Source organism: Mesoplodon densirostris, chromosome 17 (genome assembly GCF_025265405.1).
Source record: "Mesoplodon densirostris isolate mMesDen1 chromosome 17, mMesDen1 primary haplotype, whole genome shotgun sequence".
NCBI lineage: Eukaryota > Metazoa > Chordata > Mammalia > Artiodactyla > Ziphiidae > Mesoplodon > Mesoplodon densirostris.
In genome coordinates, this window is record NC_082677.1 from 8,965,224 (window position 1) to 8,989,245 (window position 24,022).

Consider the following 24,022-nt stretch of genomic DNA (forward strand, 5'->3'; position numbering starts at 1 on the left):
TCCAGTATTATGTTGAATAAGAGTGGTGACAGCAGACATCCTTGTCTTGTTTCTGATTTTGAGAGGAATTATTCAGTCTTTTGCCGTGAAGTATTTTGTTAGCTATAGGTCATTGACGTTTGCATATTGATTTTTCTACTCTACAACCTTGTTAAACTCAATTTTATTAATTCTGATGTTTTATCTATAAATCTTCGGAGTTTCTGAGTACATAATCATGTAATCTGCAAGTAATGACTGTTTTGTTCCTTACTTTGTATCTTTATACTTGATACCTTTTTCTTCCTGTGTTGACTAGCGTCTCTATTACAGTGTGAAATAGAAGTCATGATAGCAGATATGTTTTTACGGGTCCTGAAAACAAGTAAAACACTTTCAAAAGGTCATCAATAAATGTGATTTATGCTGTAGGGTGTTTATAGCACCCTACATTTCTCAGATAAAGGAAACTTTCATATAAATTTTAGTTTGTTGAGCTTTTTCTTCTATTTTGTTCTATAGTCAAGAATTGATGTTGAATTTTTATCATTGCCTCTTCATTTTTGACATTATCACATGGTTTTTCTTTTTTAATCTGTTAATATGGTGAATTCAACGTTGCATTCCTTGGATTAAACCCAGTCTTTTATATGTAGCTACATTTGGTTTCTCCATATTTTATTTAAAAATACTGTATCTGTAAACACAGAAAAGATTGGTCTGTGATTTGTTTTCCTTTCTCTTATGTTTTTCATTGGGTTTTAGTATCATGGTTATGCTAGTTAGTTACATAAAATTAGTTGGGAAGGATTCCCTTGTTTTCTAGTCCTTGGAAATACTTATATGACATTGGAATTATTTCTTCCTCAGTTATTTGGTAGAACTCATTAGTAAAGTCATGTAGCCTTGGGTATTTGTCCTTGTGGAAAGATTTATTGATTATTGATTTTCTTTCTTAGTGGCATTTTTTCTTCTTGAGTAAATTTTGGTAAGGTATAGATTTTCTCCAGTTTGTCTAAATTTTTAAATGTTTTTATGTCAAAAATTGTAAGACGGGCCTGTGATTTTTTACTTTGTTGATCTTATGCTTATTTTTTTTTCTTTACCCCTGATTCATTGATTCTTAGAAAGCACTTTAAATTTTTAAATGTTTGGAGATTTTCTTTTTTGTTGTTGAAGTATAGCATAATTCAGAAAAGTGTAAAAGTTATAAATGGCTAGCTCTGTAACTTTATACAAAGTGAAAACAATAGTGTGACCCACATCCAGATATATAAGTAGAACATTACTTGTACCCAAGAAATATTCTCTTACTCCTCTTTCAGTTACATCTCCCACCAAAGGAATTCACTATTCTGACTTTTAACATCATCGGCTAGGTTTCCTTATTTTTGAATTCTTCTGGAAATGTAGTCATATTTTATGTATAGTGTTTTATATCTGGCTTCTTTCACATAACTTTCTTTGTAATGTTAATCCATATTGTGTGAAGCAGTAGCTTATTCACTCTCATAACTGTGTTGTATTTCATTGTATGACTATACTACAATATATCTTCATTCCACTGTTGATAGGTATTTTTGTTTTCTGTTTTGACTAGTATGAATGGTATTGCTATGAACATTTTTATGTCTTGTAGTGGACACAGGTATGTGTTTCTGTTGAGTAAATACCAAGGAGTGTATCTTGGGGCCTACTTATTTATGCTTGTTAATTTATGTTTAGCTTAAGTGCTTTATTTTTAGTGTTTGCATCCTTTTTTTCCATCCTTTTACTTTCAGTATCTCATATCATTATTAAAATTTTTTTTGTAAGCTCTCTATATTGAAGTTTAAAAATTTTGATCTTTTAATGTGATCATGTATACCATATATACCATATTATAATATACTGATATATGTTAAATATTGTTCTAAGTACGATATATAGTAACTTATTATACATTTCAAGTTTTGTCTGGCTCTTTGTCCTTATTTCACTGTATTCCTAAAACTTATATTCCTTGGATGTAAACTTCAGCTTTGCAATTATATTCTTTAACCACATTGCGGGTGACATTTTGCTGTCTTCTGGTTTATATTGTTGCTAGTGAGAAGTCACTATTAGTTTAAATACTGTTCCTTTGAAGGTAATATGTCTGCTATAAGGTTTTGTTTGTTTTTTGGGAATTATTATTTTGAACTTAATTCTGTTTGGCTTCTTGAATTTGTGAATTGGTATTTATGATATTCACCTCTTAGAGGCCTCTTCCTTATTCCTCTTCTTCTGGTACTCCCATGAATCATAAGTTAAGCTATTTTACTTTTTCTTTTGTGTATTGCATTTCTATGTTTCTCAGCTCTGTATTTTTGGATAATTTCTTTGGACATCTTTTTTTTTTTTTTTTTTTTTTTTTGTTTTTGTTTTTTGCTGTACGCGGGCCTCTCACTGCTGTGGCCTCTCCCGTTGCGGAGCACAGGCTCCGGACACACAGGCTCCGCGGCCATGGCTCGCGGGCCCAGCCGCTCCGCGGCATGTGGGATCCTCCGGGATCGGGGCACGAACCCGTGTCCCCTGCATCGGCAGGCGGACTCTCAACCACCGCGCCACCAGGGAGGCCCTCTTTGGACATCTTTTGTAGTTCATTAAGTCTCATAGCTTTTCTTAATCTGCTAATAAACTCATCCATTAAGTTTTTACTTTCAATTTTTGTATTCTTTCATTTTTAGTAGGTCTTTTTTGTTCATATCTTTTAATTTACTGTATAATTTTTTTATTCCTTGTAGATTTTTAAACTTATCTTTTATTTCTTTAAAATTATAAATGCATTTGACCCTTGAACAAATGGAGGTTAGGAGTGCTGACCCCCGCCCCGCAACCACAGTTCAAAATCCATGTATAACTTTATACTTGACCATTTGTATTCACTGTTACAAACATCCACGATTCAACCAACCATAGACTGTGTAGTATTGTAGTATTTATTGAAAAAGCTCTGTGTATAAGTGGACCCATGCAGTTCAAACCGATGTTGTTCAAGGGCTACTATACAGTTGTATAGTAGTTTTATAATCCATTTGATGATTGTAATATTTGAAGTTTTGGGGGGTCTGGTATTTCTGCTAGTTCTTGCTCATTGTGCCTTGCTTGCTTAGATGCTTCGTTATTTTTGACTTGATAATGCTTATTGTCCTAGAAACATCATATGGGGATTATTTGAAGTGTAGCATGAAGGTGCCCTCCTTTAGGAGGGCTTGAATGTACTTATATTAGGTGCTTGGGGGTGCTACCAGTTGGGGGTCACTGAGTTCTTGTGTTGAGGTTCTCTGGACTACGTAGGCAGTGTGAACCTTAGCAAATGTGTAGGCTTATGGCCAAAACTAATTAGCTGTTCCTCCCTTGTATCTGCTATTACTTTGCTCTGCTTAATACCAAGGCAGCCTTCTCTGCTGTCCCTTGTGGGTGGTAATGGCAGCATGGGCACATGTTGACTTGGTTTAATTCTCTCCTTTGCAGGTATTATCTTTTTTGGGTTGGGGTGGTATTCTACATTAATGTCAGGAGGGTCTCTGATGTTCTTCCTTGACAGAGCTCTGTCCTTCTTTTTCCGTAAGATCACCAAAACTGAACTCTAGATTTGTCAGGGTTGGCAGATGCCTTCAGGGTGTAAGTGGATATAAAGTTCCATTTAGTTCTCTGGGTTCCTGAATTCCCTTAGATTTTGGCCCAAGTAATTTGTGGTGCTATTAAAATGCTGTGTGTATTTTATATATATGTAAATAAGTAAATAAATAAATAAAGTCACTTACAGTTTTTTTGTTGGAAGGTCAGTGCAAATAACCTAGCTTGCCGCTAATGGAAATGAAAGTAAAAATAAAATTTTAAAACTTGGGGAAATATTCGGTAAAATGATTTTCATTAATTAGATAAGTGAATTATTATAAATTAGGAAGTAGTTATAATTTTTTGTAGGGAGAGGTTCCTTTTAATGTTTATTATGAATGTTGTTGATACTTATTTTTTGGTTTGCATCTAATAGTTTTCTCGTTTTAGGGGTAAAGATATTTCCATCATGGCTCATTCAAAGACAAGGACCAATGATGGAAAAATTACCTATCCTCCTGGTGTCAAGGAAATCTCAGATAAAATATCTAAAGAGGAAATGGTGAGACGGTTAAAGGTGAGTAAAATTGGGTTATGTCCTTTGGACATCCGTTTAGGATAAGCAGAGTTGGGGGAGGACACCTGTGGAAATCACATAGAGCTGTATCTTGTTAGGGCAACTTCAAATCAAAGCAGAAAATGTCTCATGGCCAAAACTAATTAGCTCTAATTAGGAGCTAAGAGAGTGGAGTAGATAAAGAACTTTAGGGATTCCTTAGCTATTGTTAATGGGAGCGCAATTAGAAAGGTGAAGCTTAGATTTTCTAGGGTGTCTATACTTGGGTATAAAGAACAAATCCACAATACGCTTATACTCATTATTATCTGTAGAAAGTTGTCTCCTTCTCCTATATCTCATTTATTTTATAAAAGCAGCTGTTTTAATTTGAGAAAAGAAATTTTAATTCTACTGAATAGTAAGGCTGTATTTTACTTTCTTGTATTTTGAAAGTAGGTTAAAGAGCTTTACTTTTAGCTCTCTGCTTCTGATGTGCAGCAGTGAGTCAAGACTGATGGTGAACTTCCATTCGTGAGGCAGTCACTGTATGGTTAGACTCTCTTCATATTTGTTTGAATAATATTTCATCTTTGGCTTCAAGGTAGTGATAGTCTCCGTGATTAAAATGGTTAAAAGAGCAGAGTGGCCAAGAAGATTGTTAAGCTGATTAGTTCAGATGGTCTTTATTTTTGAGCATTTTTTTCAGTTCAATGTTGTATCTACCTAGACATGTTGCTTGTTATATTAGTATCAATATTTACCTGTATTTCAAGTGTAAAAGATTTGCCTTAATTAATCATTGAAGGCCCAGGAGCCTTGAAGTACTACTTTATTGTTGCATGGTTTATTTATTAGAGTAAAAAGACCCTAATACTATTATAAGTTTCACATAAAGTCTTAGTATTATATCCTGTGCATAAAGTATTAGAATGTCAGATATAAGGTGTTTATTATTCAAAGCAAAAGACATCTTTGAGCAGATTAAATTTACCAATATGTGGATATTTTATCTAGTTGGGAATTGTGTATATTTTATTAAAAACGGTTAAGCTACAGGGCTTCCCTGGTGGTGCAGTGGTTGAGAGTCCGCCTGCCGATGCAGGGGACACGGGTTTGTGCCCTGGTCCGGAAAGGTCCCACATGCCATGGAGTGGCTGGACCCGTGAGCCATGGCCGCTGAGCCTGCACGTCCGGAGCCTGTGTTCCGCAATGGGAGAGGCCACAGCAGTGAGAGGCCCGCGTACCACAAAAAAAAAAAAAAAAAAAAATGGTTAAGCTACAAACTTTAGATATGACATTTTTCATTTCTGTGTATTTAGATTTTCTTGACCTATTAAGTTTTTAGAGAAAGAATACATTTATTTCCTCAGATTTGTTAATATTTCAGCAATGATATCCTTATTGTTTGCTAAGAAATTAACATTAAACACAGAACAGAGACTATACTTACAGGCTTTTAGCATTTAGTGTCTTTTATGGATGTTATTTTCTCAGACATCTTTTTTAATTTAGAGGACTCATGTATGAGTTATTCGTGAGTTTTATAACACCATTTGCGTTGGTCACGGTATTGAGGAATTCCCATTATCTAGCCCTTGAATAAACTTTATTGATAGTTTTGGTGGAATGATTTCCACAGTGCTCACATTTAGTGCTTGTAGTAAGCTTTCATTATTTTGTAGACATTTCTGCTCAGCAATAATCTGGTTACTTTTCTTCTTTTTTTTTTTCCTGATTTACACTTCCCACTGTTTTTAGCAACCGTCTTGGAGAAATATAGGAAGGATTTAATGTGGGATGATGGTAATTTTTGATATGTACAAGTACAGGTATAAGTTTTATAAGTTATAAAAACTTGTTAATATGTAAAGTGTCATTGTTTATGTAATTTCTAGAATTTCTTATAACATTTTATTCAAAATATATTGAATCTCTCACTCTTGTGAAGCGATTCCAGGGAAAGAAAGAGTTCCTTGCATATAGCTCTTTTTTTGTCTTTTTTCATAATACATCAAAGCCATCAAAGCATATATCTTAAAAGTAATAAAATTAAAAAGTTAGGAGAGTAGCCCTGGACATTGTACCCTTAAACTAATTGTAGTGTCAGACTGGAAAGATTAGTCTACTGATGGTTCTGGCCTCTGGTGTAGTAGAACTGAGGGTCTTCTCTGTGAGGAGCACTGTTACCCACAGCTGCTCTGAGAATTCAGTAATACATTGGACAATTCATTACTCAGAAGTCTAACTCTACAGCAGAGTGGAAATCCATGCAGTTATGTCTCAAAGACCAAGTCCAGCCCTACTTGTTGATTAGTATTTGTAGCGCCACCTAGTGGATGCCAGGTGGTCACCTTTGTATTAGAGTTGTGTTTAAATGTCCCTGACGAGTTCAGCAATTTTGTCAAGTCTTGTGTGAAGTAGGAATAGTACAGACTGAGGCTTCCTTGTGACTGCTGATACTAATATTAGAGAAAGCTCTTTACAGAGTTCAAACTATATGATTTTTCACCATTATTGTTTCCATCCCACTTCTTTTATGTAAATGTTTGCTTTCTTCTGCTCACTCCATACATGCCATTGAGTCCTACTAATGAATTGTCCATGTCATATTCTCTTTAACTATGGTACAAGAAATATTTAATTGAATGTTACAGTAGTTGGTAGCTTTTTAATGTTCAGGGATTCATCTTTGTCATCCCTTCTTGAATCTGTTTATATATTCTTTTTTAGCTCAGTGTTGTAAAAGTGAGACTAGAAGTACTATGTTAAGGTACTTTTAAACGTTTAAAATCTGGTTAGCAGGTGTGATGGGTAAATGAAAAGTATTTTATTTAGTCTTTTAAAGAAAAGTTGTATTTACCCTATAGTTCAGAAAGGTCTTGTTCTCTCAGATAGATACTTTTAGGGGAAACATGAAAGTGTATTTATTGGAAGTTAACCTTTGTAATTAATATGGTTTTTATTTCAAATGAATATATTTTTACATGGAGGATTTCATTATTTGATTATTTTGTTTTTATATAGATGGTTGTGAAAACTTTCATGGATATGGACCAGGACTCTGAAGAAGAAAAGGAGCTCTATTTAAACCTAGCTTTACATCTTGCTTCAGATTTTTTCCTCAAGCATCCTGATAAAGATGTTCGATTACTGGTAGCCTGCTGCCTTGCTGATATTTTTAGGATTTATGCTCCTGAAGCTCCTTACACATCCCCTGATAAATTAAAGGCAAGTACTGATTAAAAGAACTGCCAAGATTGACTGATACTTTATCTTTCTGACTAAAATGGGAATTAAAGTATTTAGATTATTTCTTTAGATTCTTTGACATTAGCTGCAGCAGTCTTTTGTTAAACTATTGTACTTCTGTTTTCTGTAGAATTTCCTCCCCCCCATTGGTATTTAATTTTGTAAAACAATTTCTGATCTTCAGAAGAAGAAGTTGATTAGTAAAGTGTTTTCTATACATTTTTTTTTTTTTTTTTGGCCATGCCACACAGCTTATGGGATCTGAGTTCCCTGACCAGGGACTGAACCTCAGCCACAGTTCTTAACCACTGGCCTGCTAGGGAATTCCCTATACTTTTTATATTATGTCATCATTAGTGGTATTTCACTATCAGTTGGGGACACTTGCTTTTCCTTTTTAAAAATTCATATTGAAGACCATGTTCATTATTTAAAACACAGTATCTAGTGTAAGTCTGAATTTATAATATATGAATCCTAATTCACTTAATGTAAGGTGTGATGTGAATTGTTTTGAAGAAAATACAATTAACAAAATTTTAATGAAAGGTAGAAAGCACACTTAGTACTTGGTTATTGTAGTTGTAAGTAAAGGCATGTGAATGAAATAATTTTTAAAAGATGAGAAAAGAAGAATAGCATGATTAATCCAGTGGGTAGAAAGCATGAAAATAAGTAGAGCTGTGCAAAAATTTATTGAATGAGGCAAGTTAGAAGAAAATTAGAAAAGCAAAGAATAATAAAAGATAATTGTGGAAACTGTTGGTTGGGAAATGAGTCCTTAGGAAGATTACCCAGTATGGAACAAAAGGCAATTTAGGTTTATTTCATTTAACAAATATTGATGTTAGTTATATGTCAGGAACTGGGTTTACCTTGGTGAAAAACAACCCAGACTTGGTTCTTGAACTTAGGGAGTTGCTTCTTAAAAACTGGAGTGAGGAACCTGCTCATTTGATCAAGTCAGCCAAGATTCCAGTAAGGAATGCCCAAAACTGCTGTGGACGTGCTTGTTTCATATATCTTAGGATGGGGGAGGTAGGGGATAATATTTGTCATTTAAAAGTAAAATTGAATTGTAAGGTTTGAGAATGGTTAGAGAGTTAAAGTAGATAATATGAGCTGGCCTGTGGCGTTGTGTACCCAGGTGTATATCTTGATTTCTAATTGTGAACCTTTAATTTGAGGTACTTAATTGGTTTAAGGAGTAATTGTATTTGGTTGACTGTGGGCTGTGGCTCTTCCTCACTAGGTGTTTTGTTGGCATTCTCATGAAGAGGGAAGTCTAACTTAAGAGTGCTGCTACATGATTTCTTCTACCTCTCTTGTGGATTTCTCAGTTTGCGTTATCAGTGATCTGTCTCAAGGCTTTGGGGTAATGAAAGTCCTCCCAAAAGAATAGCTACAAATCTTTTCTATTAATAATAGGACAGTTTTTGAGAAGAATATTGAAGAGATATGATTAAATTAGAGTTTTTAGAATCTAACCTAAAATTTTTAAGTATTTTATTTTTTCTGGTCAGTTTTTTTTTGAATTTTATTTTATTTATTTATTTGTATACAGCAGATTCTCATTAGTTACCATTTTATACATATCAATGTATATATGTCAATCTCAATTTTCCAATTCATCCCACCACCCCTCTTCCCCCCACCCACTTTCTCCCTCTGGTCAATTTTTTTGGCTCATATTTTAAATGCCACTTTTTCCTTTTATTGGGGTAGTATTAAAAATTATTTGAGGGTGTTTCTGAATACTTATAGAATAGTTTTCACTCTATTTTGGTTAGTATCAAGTTTGTATTTTTCTTTGTCTACAGTAGTAATAATAGAAAATTGTGACACTTTGATCCTTACCTTTCTACTGTCAGTTATTGTCATCAGAAAACCCTTTTTATATACCCAGCTTCATGTTTAGGTCAGTGCTTGTTAGAGAGATGATCAATGAATATTGTCTTTCCATCTCCAGGTAGAGTCAGTACAGCAGTTGTTCTCTCTTAGTCAAACCAGAAAGGGTTCCTTCATGTAGGGCATATTTTATACAGTACTACTAACTAAGTAACTGTTTCTTTTTTTAAAGTAACCATTTTTGAAGGATGTACTTGTGATAGTATTTTTCTTGAAAAGCTACTCAGTAATCTGCATATTCTGTTTCTTCCCTTTTAAGAAATGCTTGTTTATCATTTTACTTGTAAGGGAAACATTTTTTTCTTTTTTCTTTTTGATTGATTAGCATGCTTCCTTTGTAGAATTAGCTTTAATAATTTTAACCTTTTCCAAATTTTTCAAAAACTATTGTCATAAAAATTTGACTCAAAGTGATATTGAACTTATCTTTACCCAGGTATAAAGGGGTGTGCAGTAAAAAACCAAAAGCAAGAGATGGGGATTGATTGATAAATGGTAGGGAAAAACAAGTAGTTACAATGACAAGGTAGGAAGCTTGACGAGTTAACTTCTGTGGGTCTTTTTAAAATTTCGGAGCTTCTGCAATCTATTGTCTTCTCACTTGGTGATTTTACTTTGGAATTTCAAGTTTCCTAAACCATGTTCCTGCTATATAATTACCATATATAGTGCTGTTCCAGCAAACCTGATCAGTTCAGCTCTCAGTCATTGCAAGCTGTTTGTTTTAATGACAGCATAAATTTTAGTTTACTCCATTTTCAGGTCTGTTTTTTTTAACCTACAGTAAGGTGTTTTTCTTTCTCTACTTTAAGATCATAGTAAATGATTTACCATTTTCCTTTAACAGGCAGTAAGATATTTGGTGTTTTCATGATGATGCACATTTAAAAAATTCCAGCCAAGTAGAATTTTTTTAAACTGGTTCTTTACAATTTATCATGATAGATACACATGAGTGCTGAATTATCTTTAGGAATTTAGTGGATATTTTCATAATCTAAACAAAACTGTCTTTTTTTTTTAAAGGATATATTTATGTTTATAACAAGGCAGTTGAAGGGGCTAGAGGATACAAAGAGCCCACAGTTCAATAGGTATTTTTATTTACTTGAGGTAAGCAATATATTCTATCTTGAGATGACATTTTAAACTGAGTTTTGTGCTTGTATATTTTTACTGATTAAAATTTTACCCTTTTCCTTTTTTATGTCTTATTTTTAGAACATTGCTTGGGTCAAGTCATATAACATATGCTTTGAGTTGGAAGACAGCAATGAAATTTTTACCCAATTATACAGAACATTATTTTCAGTTATAAAGTAAGTTTACTTTACAAAGGATATAATCTTTTTTTAAATGTAAAGAATTTTTAACTTACAGGTTAATTTTTAACTTACAGCGAAAGAGAGGCATGGACATATATACTGTACCAAACGTAAGGTAGATAGATAGTGGGAAGCAGCTGCATAGCACAGGGAGATCAGCTCCGTGCTTTGTGACCGCCTGGAGGGGTGGGATAGGGAGGGTGGGAGGGAGGGAGACGCCAGAGGGAAGGGATGTGGGAACAGATGTATATGTATGACTGATTCACTTTGTTATAAAGCAGAAACTAATTAAAAAAAAACCACTTAAAAAAAAAAAAGAAATGAAGTTGAATTATTTGTAGTGAGGGGAATGGACCTAGAGTCTGTCATACAGAGTGAAGTAAGTCAGAAAGAGAAAAACAAATACTGTATGCTAACACATATATATGGAATCTAAAATAAATAAATATAAATGGTACTGATGAACCTAGCTGCAGGGCAGGATTAAAGAGGTAGACATAGAAAATGGACTTGAGGACAGGTGTGGGAGGACGAAGCTGGGGCGAAATGAGAGTAGCATCGACATATATACACTACCAAATGTAAAATAGATAGCTAGTAGGAAGCAGCCGCATAGCACAGGGAGATCAGCTCGGTGCTTTGTGATGACCTAGAGGGGTGGGATAGGGAGGATGGGAGGGAGGCTCAAGAGGGAGGGGATATGGGGACATATGTATGCATATGGCTGATTCGCTCTGTTGTACAACAGAAACTAACACAGTATTGTGAAGCAATTATACTCCAATAAAGATCTATTTAAAAAAAAAGAATTTTTAACTTACAGGTGAATCTGCATAAACTGTGTTTACTATGATGAATATTGGAAGGCTAAGAGTTATAACTTAAGAACTCATTAACATGATTTTTATAGATGTCTTGACAATGAATACAATTTAATTCTGTACTGTAGAGAATAATATAAGAGTGGCATAAGGTAATCTATAGCCAATATAAAAATATTTTTTGGATTTTGTTATTTTCTTTTATTTAAATCACATACTACTGACTCCTTAATTCATGTGAATAGTTGAGTTCTTTGTGTATTCCTTAAATTTACTAGAATTAACCTCCGCAAAGTAGTTTGATTTTCTGAATTTAAGGCAAAACTAAAGTTACATTTGATTTAATTACTTTTGATTGTGAGACTGGTAAAAATTAGGAAAAAGTAATCCTGGAAATGTAATTTAAAAAATATTTTGGATGATGTTGTAAGATTTGGAAGAGAGGGAAGCTTTAAATGAATATGTAGAATTTGATTTAATTAATGCCCGAGTATCATTTTAAAATACAGTGCAATGTTCTATGTTATGATTAAATCTTATAAATTTCAGATATACTTTAAATGAAATATCAATTTTGAATTTCAGCAATGGCCACAATCAGAAAGTTCATATGCATATGGTGGATCTCATGAGTTCTATTATTTGTGAAGGTGATACAGTATCTCAGGAGCTTTTGGATACAGTTTTGGTAAATCTGGTACCTGCCCATAAGGTAAGTAACAATATATATTGAAATGTATCAAAAGCCTGTTAATATTAGGGTCCAGAATTTGCTTACGTTTAAAATGCAATTTATCCTGCTTTATAGTTTTGGAGACTTTTATTGATTAATATTAATGAACATCACTTGTGTTTAATAAAACATGATACACTTATTAGTCACTAATTAAATGAAGAGATAACAGATTTAGTACATGTGATAAAATATCTGTAATAACTCAGTTTTGTATAGGATTATGTTTCAAGGAACACATTAATAGCTACTTTGATGCTATTATATAACTTTATATGTTGGGAGATACACAACCAAATAGGCCTTAGGTAAAAGACAGTGATAGTGTAGATGGCTGGGAGGGGTGAAATTAAAAGGGAAGTCTTGGGCTTCCCTGGTGGCACAGTGGTTGAGAGTCCGCCTGCTGATGCAGGGGACACGGGTTCGTGCCCCGGTCTGGGAAGATCCCACATGCCGCAGAGCGGCTAGGCCCGTGAGCCATGGCCGCTGAGCCTGCGCGTCCAGAGCCTGTGCTCTGCAGCGGGAGAGGCCACAACAGTGAGAGGCCCGCGTACCGCAAAAAAAAAAAAAAGGGGAAGTTTTTACTAACTTGGAGAAAAGGATATAGTGATGACACAAGTATTTCTTGCGTGGGTGATATTAATCAAGTTGTGTGTGTGTTGTGTGTGTTTTTGTGTGTTTCATTCTTTGAAAATGAGTAACACTTTAGTAAGCAGTTGGAAGTATGGTTCTGTGATTCACCAGTATAAAGGTCTCTGCAAAATTAAGACCTTTCTGGAAAGATATAACTTAAATTTATAGCTACACAGCATTCACAGAAATAATGCTTCATTAAAAATGACCTCATAATGTAAAATTTCCAAACTTTTAAGAAGTCCATTAATACTGAAAATCAGACACTAAGTAAAAATTCAGATAATATATTTATTAGATAAAAATATTAAATACCTTTAAAAGGATTAAAGATAACAATTTTATGTTTTAATCTCTAGAAGCATAAGAGTTAAAAAGTATGATAGCTAGACATATGAAAGGAGAAGAAGGTACGGTTAGGAAAAAAATGTAGAAATGAAAAGTTTTCATAGAAATCAAAATATTTTTTGGATTATAAAAGACATTTAGAGAACTAGGAGATCTGAGGAAATTGTACAGATACAGTGAGATAAAGTTAAGGAAAACATAAACGATAGAATGAAAAGGTCCAGTATATTTAAAAGTGATGCAGAACACCGAGTAAGAATGGAGAAGAGATGATATTCAAGTAGATATTTGCTTCAAATTTTCTAGAACCGATGAAAAGCGTAAATGTATGAGTTAGGTAACAGAAGTGTCATGAACAGAATAAATAAAAATAAATCCCAGTGTAGGCATATCCTGGAGAATTTGTAGAATGACAAAATAGAAATAATCTATAAAGCATCCAGAGGGAAAAGACATAGCCCTTAACAAGGAATAAACATTAAACTGATTGCTGACTTCTCAGTAGCAAGGATAGATGCCAGAACATAATGGACCTATATTTCCAAAGTACTGAGATAAAATAACTGTATATGCATGCACACAGTTGCTATCCAATTTGAGTGAAATTAAGACTTTAAATATACAACTTGTCAATAGATCCTTCCTGAAAGAACTACTATTTGAGTACTTTAGAATAATGGAAATTGAACTTGAAAGAAGTGAAATGTAAGAAGTATTGGTGAACAATGAAATGCTCTAAGTAAGAACTGACATATAAAACAAAAACAGTAGCAATAATAATTATAATGATTAATTAAAGGGATTTTAACAAAATGGTCCTAAACCACTGGATAAAAATAACATGTAAGATTATATGGCCTAATAGAGTCAAGGAGTGATATGATCTTGCTGATGATCAGGAGTATAGAGCTATTGATTTACTTTGAACTTTATTATTTTTTTAAAATTAATTAATTAATTTTTGGCTGCATTGGGTCTTCATTGCTGTGTGCAGCCTTTCTCTAGTTGCAGTGAATGGGGGCTACTCTTCATTGCAGTGCGTGGGCTTCTCATTGTGGTGGCTTCTCTTGTTGTGGAGCACGGGCTCTAGGTGCACGGTCTTCAGTAGTTGTAGCATGCGGGCTCAGTAGTTGTGGCTCACGGGCTCTAGAGCACAGGCTCAGTAGTTGTGACACATGGGCTTAGTTGCTCCGCGGCACGTGGGAGCTTCCCAGACCAGGGCTCGAACCCATGTCCCCTGCATTGGCAGGCGGATTCTTAACCACTGCGCCACCAAGCAAGTCCCCGACAGGTGGGTTATTAACCGCTATGCCACCAGGGAAGCCCTACTTTGAACTTTAAATGAAGTATTCATGTTAAAATTTTAAGGATTACAATACAAGGAAGAATTACAATAAATGTAAATGGCCCAAATTTACTACTTCAGGTTGTCAGATTAGATTAAAAATAATCCAACTGGTCATTGTTAATAAGAGATAACAAAAATACTGTCACAAAAAGGTTGTCACTAAAAGGATGGAAAAAAGATTTGCCATGCCAGACACATACTAACTGAAGGAAAACTGAAGTAACTTGTTTTGATTTTAGATGTTATAGTCTTTACCAGGTAAAGAAGGGAGTTATACAATGATAAGTTTTAGTTCTCAGGAAGATGCCTAAACTTGTATTCACATAGGCTCAAAATATATAAAGCATACATTGAAAGAATTATAAGGAGAAACAAACTCACAATTTGGTGGGCCATTTTAATACATTTCCATTTGATTATAAGTCAGATAGACCAACAGTTCTTGAGGATTTTAAAACACAAAACTAACAAGCCTCTAGCACTCATAATTAATCTGTCAAAAGAGTAAATCATGATGGCAGTTATAAGAAATTTAGAAATGATAATTAAAATGATACATATTAAAACCTGTGGGATTCAACTTAAATGTTTTAATCTAACTTTATAGTTAAAGTGTCCAGTTCAAGAAATTATAAAAGTATCATTAGAATATATAGTCTGTACAAGAAAGTAAACCATGAAGAACAGAAATGAATGAAATAGAAAACACAGTGACATTTCAGAAAAACCTAAAGTTGGTAATTCGAAAAGTATATTAAATAGGCATGCCCTTGGCAGTTTGAATCAGAAAAAGGGAGATGGTATTAGTATATAGTTTTAGAATGAAATGAGGAACAGCAGGCATTAAAAAGATCAAAAAACAATTCCATGAACAGTATTTATTTATTTATTTTTTTTGCAATACGCGGGCCTCTCCCGCTGCGGAGCACAGGCTCCGGACACGCAGGCCCAGCAGCCATGGCCCACGGGCCCAGCCACTCCTCAGCACGTGGGATCCCCTCAGACCGAACCCACGTCCCCTGCATCGGCAGGTGGACTCCCAACCACTGCGCCACCAGGGAAGCCCCATGAACAGTATTTTATGCTAACATATTTGGAGTTGGACAAAACAAATTTCTAGAAAATAAAACTTGCCAATTTTTCTCAAGAGAGAAAATCTTGAATAACCTTTAACCAATAAAAGAAATTTAATTGGTTTTAAAAACTATAGCTATAAAACAAACAAAAATCTTTCCTCCTAAACAACGATGACAGTAATAATAGCAACAGCAGCAGAACTCAAACCAAGCATGAAGGAATTTAAACACATCACCAGGAGATTTCTATTAATCATTTAAGTGCCATATAATCCTGATATTCAGCAACCTTTTTAAGATTATAGAAGAGGGGAAGGCATGCTCCACAATTCACATTATGAGCAGAATATAGTTTTCATAGGGAAAACTAGAGAAAACCAAGTTCAGGAAAGGAGGTTAATAGGCTAATTTAATTTATAATACATTTATGTAAATCCAATATAAAATAATAGTGGACACTATCCAGAATGATACGAAGTAATATTGCTAATGAGCAAATTGGCTAAATTTTAGGAATTCAAAGATGGATTAACATTAAAAAATATTTGTGGAAATTATCAGAACAAAGAGAAAAAATAATCAATAGATGTGTAAGAAAACCATTTGATAAAATTCAGTATAACTTACGATAAAAAATATTATTAGCATATTTGAAATAGAAAGGAACTTCCTTAAATTGATAAGGTTATGTATGATACTGCACTTAATGGTGAAATGCTGAAGGATTTTCTTTGAAGTTAGGAACATTGTCAAGAGGTCACTTCTACTCAGGAAAAAGTCAAGTATGCTATTTCGAATCGGCATTAAACTACAAGCCTTAAGTTAGTGGAGTAAAACAAGACAAAAGATAAAAGGATTAGAAAGAAGAAACAAAGCTGAAATTATTTGCAGATGTTATGACTGCCTGTGCAGAAAACACAAAACAGTGTACAGATTAGTTTCTAGAAAAAATAAGAAAATTCTGCAAAGTCGCTAGATATAAGATCAATATATAAAAATCTGTTGGTATAATTTCAAAAAATTTTTATTTGTAGCTTTAACAAAGATTTGAGCTACTTAGAAATTTATTAACAATGTGCATGACCTTAATGTTCAAAGTTATTACAGTTGTTGGAGAAGTGTAAGAGACGACTTAAATATGTTGCATGATTTGTTATAATTGTTTATGTGATGGGAAACTCAGTATCACAATAAATTCATTCCTCTATATACTAATAGATAACCTAATCAAAATAGAAATTGTGAATGTGTATTGCATGTGTATACGTGCATGTGTGTGTAGTTTGACAAATTGGTTTTTGAAGAAGAATAAGAAAGCGGGTACTTATCTTACCTGGTGTTAAGACATTATTTCCATATGTCCCTTTGACTGTAATCAGGCAGTAATAGACAAAGGGACATATGGAAGTAATGGAAAATTTACAAATGGGTACATGGTTGTATAGAAACTTGAGAGTGTGAGTATTACAGGGAAGTCATTGGAGGGAATAATGGACTTGAATATCCATATGGAAAATAATATAAGATTCTTATTTTACACCATGCATGAAAATAAATTATGGGCAGAATAAAGATCTAAATCTGAAAAGCAAATCTTTGAAATTTTATTTGAAAATATAAAACAACAAATTAACCTCAATATGGAAAAGAATTTAAAAAATATAGAGAGAGCACAAGCCAAATGGGAAAAGATTGATATATTTGGTTATATTAAAATGAAAACTTTTGTATGTCCTAAGATACCATAAGCATTGTAAAAACATAGGTACAGGCTCTAAGATATGTTGTGCATGTAATTGGCAAATGTTTAGTGTACAGAGAAACTCTACAAATAAGAGCAAGACAAAACAGCTCATTTGAAAAATGGCAAAGGTATTTATAGAAAATTATTTCTTATATGCACAAGGAGGCATGTATCAATACAAAACATTTAATGTCTATGAATAGGAGAATGAGTAAATAAGCTGTAGCATATTATATATGAAAATACTAAACAGCAGTTAGATATTAATGAAATGATACAATACAAAGCATCAATGCAGATAAATCTAAAAATATTCTGAATGTGAGTTTCAGGATATATACAATTCTCCTGCTCTCTGTAATATGTTTAAACTGGAATAGTGATTCCATTTTAGATCTTTGGTCATGATTCTTTCCATCATCAAAATCTCTTAGAAACATATTTTCTTAAGGTATTGTTTCTTGTGCTTCTTTTCTTTTCATACTTGACTATTTATGTTTCTTTTTTTTTTGGGGGCAGTGCTGCATGGCTTGTGGTTTCTTAGTTCCTTGACCGGGGCTCAAACCCAGGGCCCCGGCAGTGAGAGCACTGAGTCCTAATCACTGGACGGCCAGGGGATTCCCTTGTTATGTTTCTATCCTTGGACTTCCCTATGCTCTGAGATGTGGTTCAGGAAAATCTGCTTTCCCATAGCTGCCCCAAACTCTTTTGTCTTTCGCCACCTGTGGATTCCTCATTTCTGCCCGCACTAGGACCCAGTTCATTCTCTTATGATGTTTTGGTTCTTTTGGTCTTGGAATGAAATAGCCTGTATTTGTACTCAGCTGAACTGATTTGACTTTGCAACTAGCTTTACAGTGACTCAGTATCTCCTTTTCTGTCTAATAAACATTTATTGACCTTTTCTATGTGATTTACCTTATGCTATGAATAAGATATGAAGAGAATATAATTATCCTTGCTTGGAAGGAATCTTAAGATCTACTAGACCAGTTAGTCTGAGGAGAAAAGTGGCTTTGCCGTCGCCCTTTTATTCAAATTGAATCTTAAACAGTTTTCTCATTCATTGACTTAACAGTAGCTTTTTGAATACAGGTAATATTTCCTTTTTCATATTTAGTGGTGTATAATATAGGTACTGTTTTTTGTTTTTTTCCTTCAGAATTTAAACAAGCAAGCATATGATTTGGCAAAGGCTTTACTGAAGAGGACAGCTCAAGCTATTGAACCATATATTACCAATGTAAGTTTTACTTGTCCAATTGGTTGTCAGAAAGATTAGCCAAAATTTTAAAGACAGCTAGAAGCAGAATTTCAGCAAGTGGTACATACTTTAACATTTCATATTGTTTTAATAATTAAGTGTATTTTCTTTCTCCTTATTTAAAATTATTATTGGTTAATATTTTCTAGAAAATTAGCTCTCATATTCTTTGTTCATTTATTTCTCTCTTTCAAATTGCCTAGGAACTAAAACAGTTTTTATTTTGGTTAGCAAGATATACTGTTTCTATTCTTGGAAATCGAGTTAAATGTAATTAGATAAATCATATGGAACTTATCATTATTCAGAGAAGTTGCTTACAGCTTTTTGGAAATTAAATTGATTTGTACAAGAAGAAGATATGAACTAATATCAAGATTTAAAAATTGAAGGCAAGTGTGAATGACAGTGGTGTGGTGAAAGTTGCCTGTCTTGCTCTCCCTGGGGTAGATTCCATATAAATCTACCTTTTCTGAGAAGGGGGAAGAATTGCAATGAAATGAGCCCTTTCATTATCATCTCAAATCTACTTATTTATGGTTAACGATCTTCTATTTATTTTCAGAAGAAATGTACTTTATCTGATAGGTTCACTGATAGAAGCTTACTATAAGTTTTAATTTTTCCCCCATAGTTCTGTTGAGTTGCACAACTCTAGGTGGCACCATTCACATTGTTTTCCATGTGAATGGTACCTACTGGAACAAATCTAGAATGCAGTCTTGATGTTGGCCTCTGGAATTGTGTAGCAGGTCTGTCTCCACCTGCTTTCCACTTTTACCCACATCTAAACATGTAAATCTGTCTTCTTGAAAAAAGTGAGAAAGAAAGCCTTTTATAATTACTTATGTACTTAATTTTCCTGAAGTTTATTGAAGGAGAATTTTTCTTGAAGTAATACAAAATTTAATTTAGTATATAAAAATACATCATGAAAAGATGTACTTTGAAAATTAACATACTTTATGGAACAGTACTATGGTAAATTCCAGTTTTTGTTACTGGCTTATGACCTTAAATAGTTGTGAGCACATGATGATTTGGAAAAATGTATTTAATTTGTAAAGAAATTGTTTTGGAGGGTGGACTTACAGAATCTGGAGAATTAAATTGTGTAACCTATCTTAATAGCTCCAGTCAGATTGCCAGGGAATTCTAAATATTGATTTCTGCAAGTTTTGTGAGTCTTGGGTATTGGCTGCAGTAAATTGGTTAGACTGAGTGGATTGAGTTCTTTCTGTTATGACGTAGTGGCACTTGAAATCTGTAGAACCAGATTTAAGCATTCTGTTATTAAGTGCCCCTTCCCTTTTCCTTTGCTTCAAGTGCCTGTGAATGACTGTTTCTGTGGCCATTAGATACACTTAGGTGAGCTCCTCCTGGTGGTCATTTATTTAAGTTGATGTTGCTGAGCCAGATGTTTTTTAGGGGAACACTTACCTTTTTCTGATGCCTTTTTCTGGCATAAAAATAAGAAATTAACACTATACTACGTTGATATATTTTCTAGGATTGGGAAAATAAATATTTGATTGGGTAATAAAAGAAAAAAAATTCAAGATAGAGTGAGGTGATTAGGTTCATTATACTATTCTCTCAACATCTGTGTATGTCTGAAAATATTTATAATAAAAGTTAAAAGAAAGATAGAAGGACGAAGGAAATACTTCTAGCAATCCCAGGTAAATCAAGGTAAAAACATTTCCCTGTCACTTACACCTCATGTTAATTTCCTGCTCTTAGTTCTTACCTACAGAAATAGACAGCCCCATCCATACTTGGTTATGTCTTTATCAGAAGCTGGGGCTGGGGGCAAGAGGCACAGGATTAGTAGAATAGTCTGAGCACACTTTCAGTTATATATTTATTTATTCCCGGTACTTTGTCATTATTTTCTTATCTCTCTCTGTTTTCCCTATTTTCTTGTCCCTTGACTTATTTGAGAGTTAGCTAAGAAGTCATTAAGAATTGCTTTTTTTTTTCTCCTCTTCTCCCTTATAAATCTACAGTTACATGTAAAATACCTTCTGGTGAGCTTAATTCCCTGTGGGATTTTAGTACAGTGTAAAAATCATTCTCAGCCTTTTTGGATTTGTACATGTAATAGCCATTATTCATATATCTTCCTAGTAGAGAATTAGCAAGGAAAAATAGAGGTAGGATGTCAAGGTAATAATAACCCCACTTCTGTCTCGTTTTTACTTGTGTCTTTTTTCACTCATGCCTATAGACACATTCAAGTTTCCTCTTTATATACAGTGTTGTTTACATATATAGAACTTAAGTCACTGTGGCGTTATAGATTACTTTTTAAAATAAAATTTTTTGTAACTTGACAACTCATGAAACTAAAAAGTGTGTGTGTGTGTATGTACGTGTGTGTGTGTGTGTATATATATATATATATATATAAAAGGTACAACAGTATCAAAAACAAAAAGTATGTAGTGACAATTTAAAAAATTTCCTACATGGATCACTTCTTGGTAACGTTGTTATTTTTTAACAGATCTTTTAAATCACAAGTTTTAGGGGATAGCACAGAAGTATTTTGTTGGATTGAAAAAATGTATCAAGCTTGTCTTGATGTAGGTAAAATTTGGTTAATTTGCTTAATCTCACTTAGCCTTAGTTATTGGAGTTCATAATGCTTGGGGTGATGGTAGAGAATGTGTTAACTGATGTGAAAACACTTTTGTAATTAAAATTGATCATTTAAATCTAAGATAGAATTTATCGACCTTTAACTTACTCCTCTTACTCCTTTCATTAGGAGGCAGTTGTTATAATTTAATTTGTTATGTGAAAATTAGTTACCATTTGTAAGTAAAAGACTAATGTTTTTTGGTAGGAAATACTTTATTCAAATCTATATCTGCTTCTTCACTGAATTGTATACCCTCAGGAAGGTTGTTTCACCTATAGTTGTATTATAGTACCTGTTACACATCATTCATTCATTTATTGAATCTATTTTGGATACCCCTCTGTCAGGCAGTGTACCTGGTTCTTGTTATACAGTGAAGACTGACTTGGAGATAGATGGAGATTATAAGTGTACAATAAATGTTTTTGATGGAATTTGTAGGAAGTTACACTGGGTTTTTTTTGTTGTTGTTTTGTTTTTTTCCCATTTTCAAATGAGTTTTCCCCAGACTGATAGAAGAAGAGGATGGTTTGATCACCAAGATGGCCAGATTGGAAAGGATTATTTTCTGTTAAGAAAGGTAGATTTATCATTTTGAAACAGGATAAAATTTTCGAATGGAAACAATGAAGCCACTTCATCTTCAACTTGAATGAGAATTTAACCTTTGATGTCATGAAATTCTTTTCCCACAAAATTGATGAACATGGAGGACAGACGAGTTATTTTTAAAACCAATAAAGAGAGAATAGTAGAATAGAATTTTTTTCTTTTTTTCCCTTCATGGCTAGGTGGCTGGTACAGGTTCATAGATCTAAAAAACTTAAGAACAACACAGGAGCTAAAAGTAAGCAGAGGAGACATTGAAATGTAAAGTCCTGACTCTACTTTCCAGATAGAAAACCTGATTAAGCCAAGTTGTTTGTTAACTGTCACAGAAAGAAGAGATCAGAGCAGCTTGTGCGGTGTAAAGAATCCTTAATTCCTTCTTCAAGGAGATAAAAGATACTGTGGAGAATATGTGGGATATGCTCTGGGTTAATTTTTTACATATTTGGAAGACTTTAAATAGAAAGGAACTTGATCATTATGCCACGTATTTTTACCATTTTCAGTAGTAACATGATGAATGATCTGAGTGCAGAAACTAGTTAGTGCTGGCTGCTTATAGAAAAAAACTGTTCACACTTGGATTTTCCTTGTGTTTGTATGTGCTTTTAATTGGACTTTAATTAGTGCTATAAACTTTGTATGTATGTATACATTGTTTATCAGAATATAAAAGAAAACAGAAAGTATTAGAAAGATATTGTTTTGCCTTGTAAATATAAAATTACGTATTTTAAAAATGGAATTGGTTTCTACTATGAAGGTGTAAGGCTTTGTCTCCCGTACTGCTGTGGTGAGCAAAATGTGATCCCTTGCCCTTAAGAAATTTATCTAGTAGAGAAACTAAGACATGTGTACAAATAAGTGTACTATAGGATAAAATATGGTAAATACCATAATGTGGAATAAAGTATATTTGGTAGGTAGGGTATTTATTGATATGCTAATTGATGAGTCAGTACAAATTACTTGTCTTTTATTATGTACGAGGTGAATTCCATGTTTTATGTTTTTAGGTAGCCAGTAGTGATTTCCCACCTTCTTAGAAAATGTTTTGGTATGCCTGTTTTGACTTTGTATAGAATGATAATGAACTTAATTGAATAATAAAATTTCAGAAAATTCACTTTATCTATGGTGTTTCTATTAATGATAAATTTTCTTTCTCAAAAGTTTTTTAATCAGGTTCTGATGCTTGGGAAAACATCTATCAGCGATTTGTCAGAGCATGTCTTTGACTTAATTTTGGAGCTCTATAATATTGATAGTCATTTGCTGCTGTCAGTTTTACCCCAGCTTGAATTTAAATTGAAGGTAACTATTCTAAAAATATTATGGTTTTATCAACCAGATTAGCAAAGCGCATTATTTGTGGCTTTTTAATCCTTATAGTGGTTTTAACTGGATGTTACACATGTGGTGGTGTATTAGTTATTTATTTACATGTTTGTGCCTTGCATATTTGTGTATCTCCAGTACCTGGCACGGTGCCTAGCAGATAAAATCTGATGAATTAATGATTAGCAGGATGATATTTTCCTTCAAATATTTTCCAGATAAATTCTGGGTTGTGACTAACTTTTGAGGTCATAGCTATACATCAAACTTTTACGTTTTTAAGGCGTGGTTTATAGTGGTTCCCAAGACCCCTTGATGTGCCATAAAAATAGTTTAGGATCTATTATCTACATAGGGTGAAATATTTTCCCTTTATGAACATTATCCTGTACTTGTCTAGCCTGTCTTGAAAGCTCCTTTGCTTTCCACACGGCTTTTCTGGACTCTTTCGGTAACGTCCCTATTGCCTTGGCATTAAATTATGCCATAAAATTGAGTTTCACTTGCAGATTTGGGGCATATTTTCTCTTTCAAGTTATTACATAAAGATTAAATAAATCTGGTTATAATTAATACTCTTTGATGAACCCCACTGTACCACCCAGAAAAGTTTTTAAATGATTTCTGTGTTGTATTTCTTGTTTCTAAAAATTTGAATTTGTCTCTTTGAAAACTACAAAATAAACAGTTTATGTCGGTAGTATAAATACCCCCAAAATGCAGCAAATAATTATTCTCATTTTATTCTGAGGCATATTTTTGGTGTATTTCTCAAGTGAGACATTTGATTCACTGGCCTTCCTCTACCCCCTTTTTTCATGTAGTTAGCAATTTTGATGAGGCAAAAGGCAGTTATACC

The 24,022-nt window shown here is 33.6% G+C and overlaps 1 protein-coding gene across 6 annotated transcripts in view; it reads left to right on the plus strand.

Moving 5' to 3' along the window:
- The window catches only part of PDS5B (PDS5 cohesin associated factor B), a 196,775-nt gene that overhangs the window by 70,988 nt on the left and 101,765 nt on the right, over nucleotides 1-24,022 (plus strand). For all 6 annotated transcript variants that reach the window (XM_060079876.1, XM_060079875.1, XM_060079880.1 and 3 more), the window contains exons 2-8: nucleotides 4,012-4,138; nucleotides 7,145-7,348; nucleotides 10,304-10,390; nucleotides 10,499-10,596; nucleotides 12,009-12,135; nucleotides 18,468-18,548; nucleotides 22,999-23,139. In XM_060079876.1, coding sequence (XP_059935859.1) covers nucleotides 4,031-4,138; nucleotides 7,145-7,348; nucleotides 10,304-10,390; nucleotides 10,499-10,596; nucleotides 12,009-12,135; nucleotides 18,468-18,548; nucleotides 22,999-23,139 — 846 coding nt within the window. In that variant the 5' untranslated portion in view covers nucleotides 4,012-4,030. The remainder of the gene's footprint in view (nucleotides 1-4,011; nucleotides 4,139-7,144; nucleotides 7,349-10,303; nucleotides 10,391-10,498; nucleotides 10,597-12,008; nucleotides 12,136-18,467; nucleotides 18,549-22,998; nucleotides 23,140-24,022) is intronic.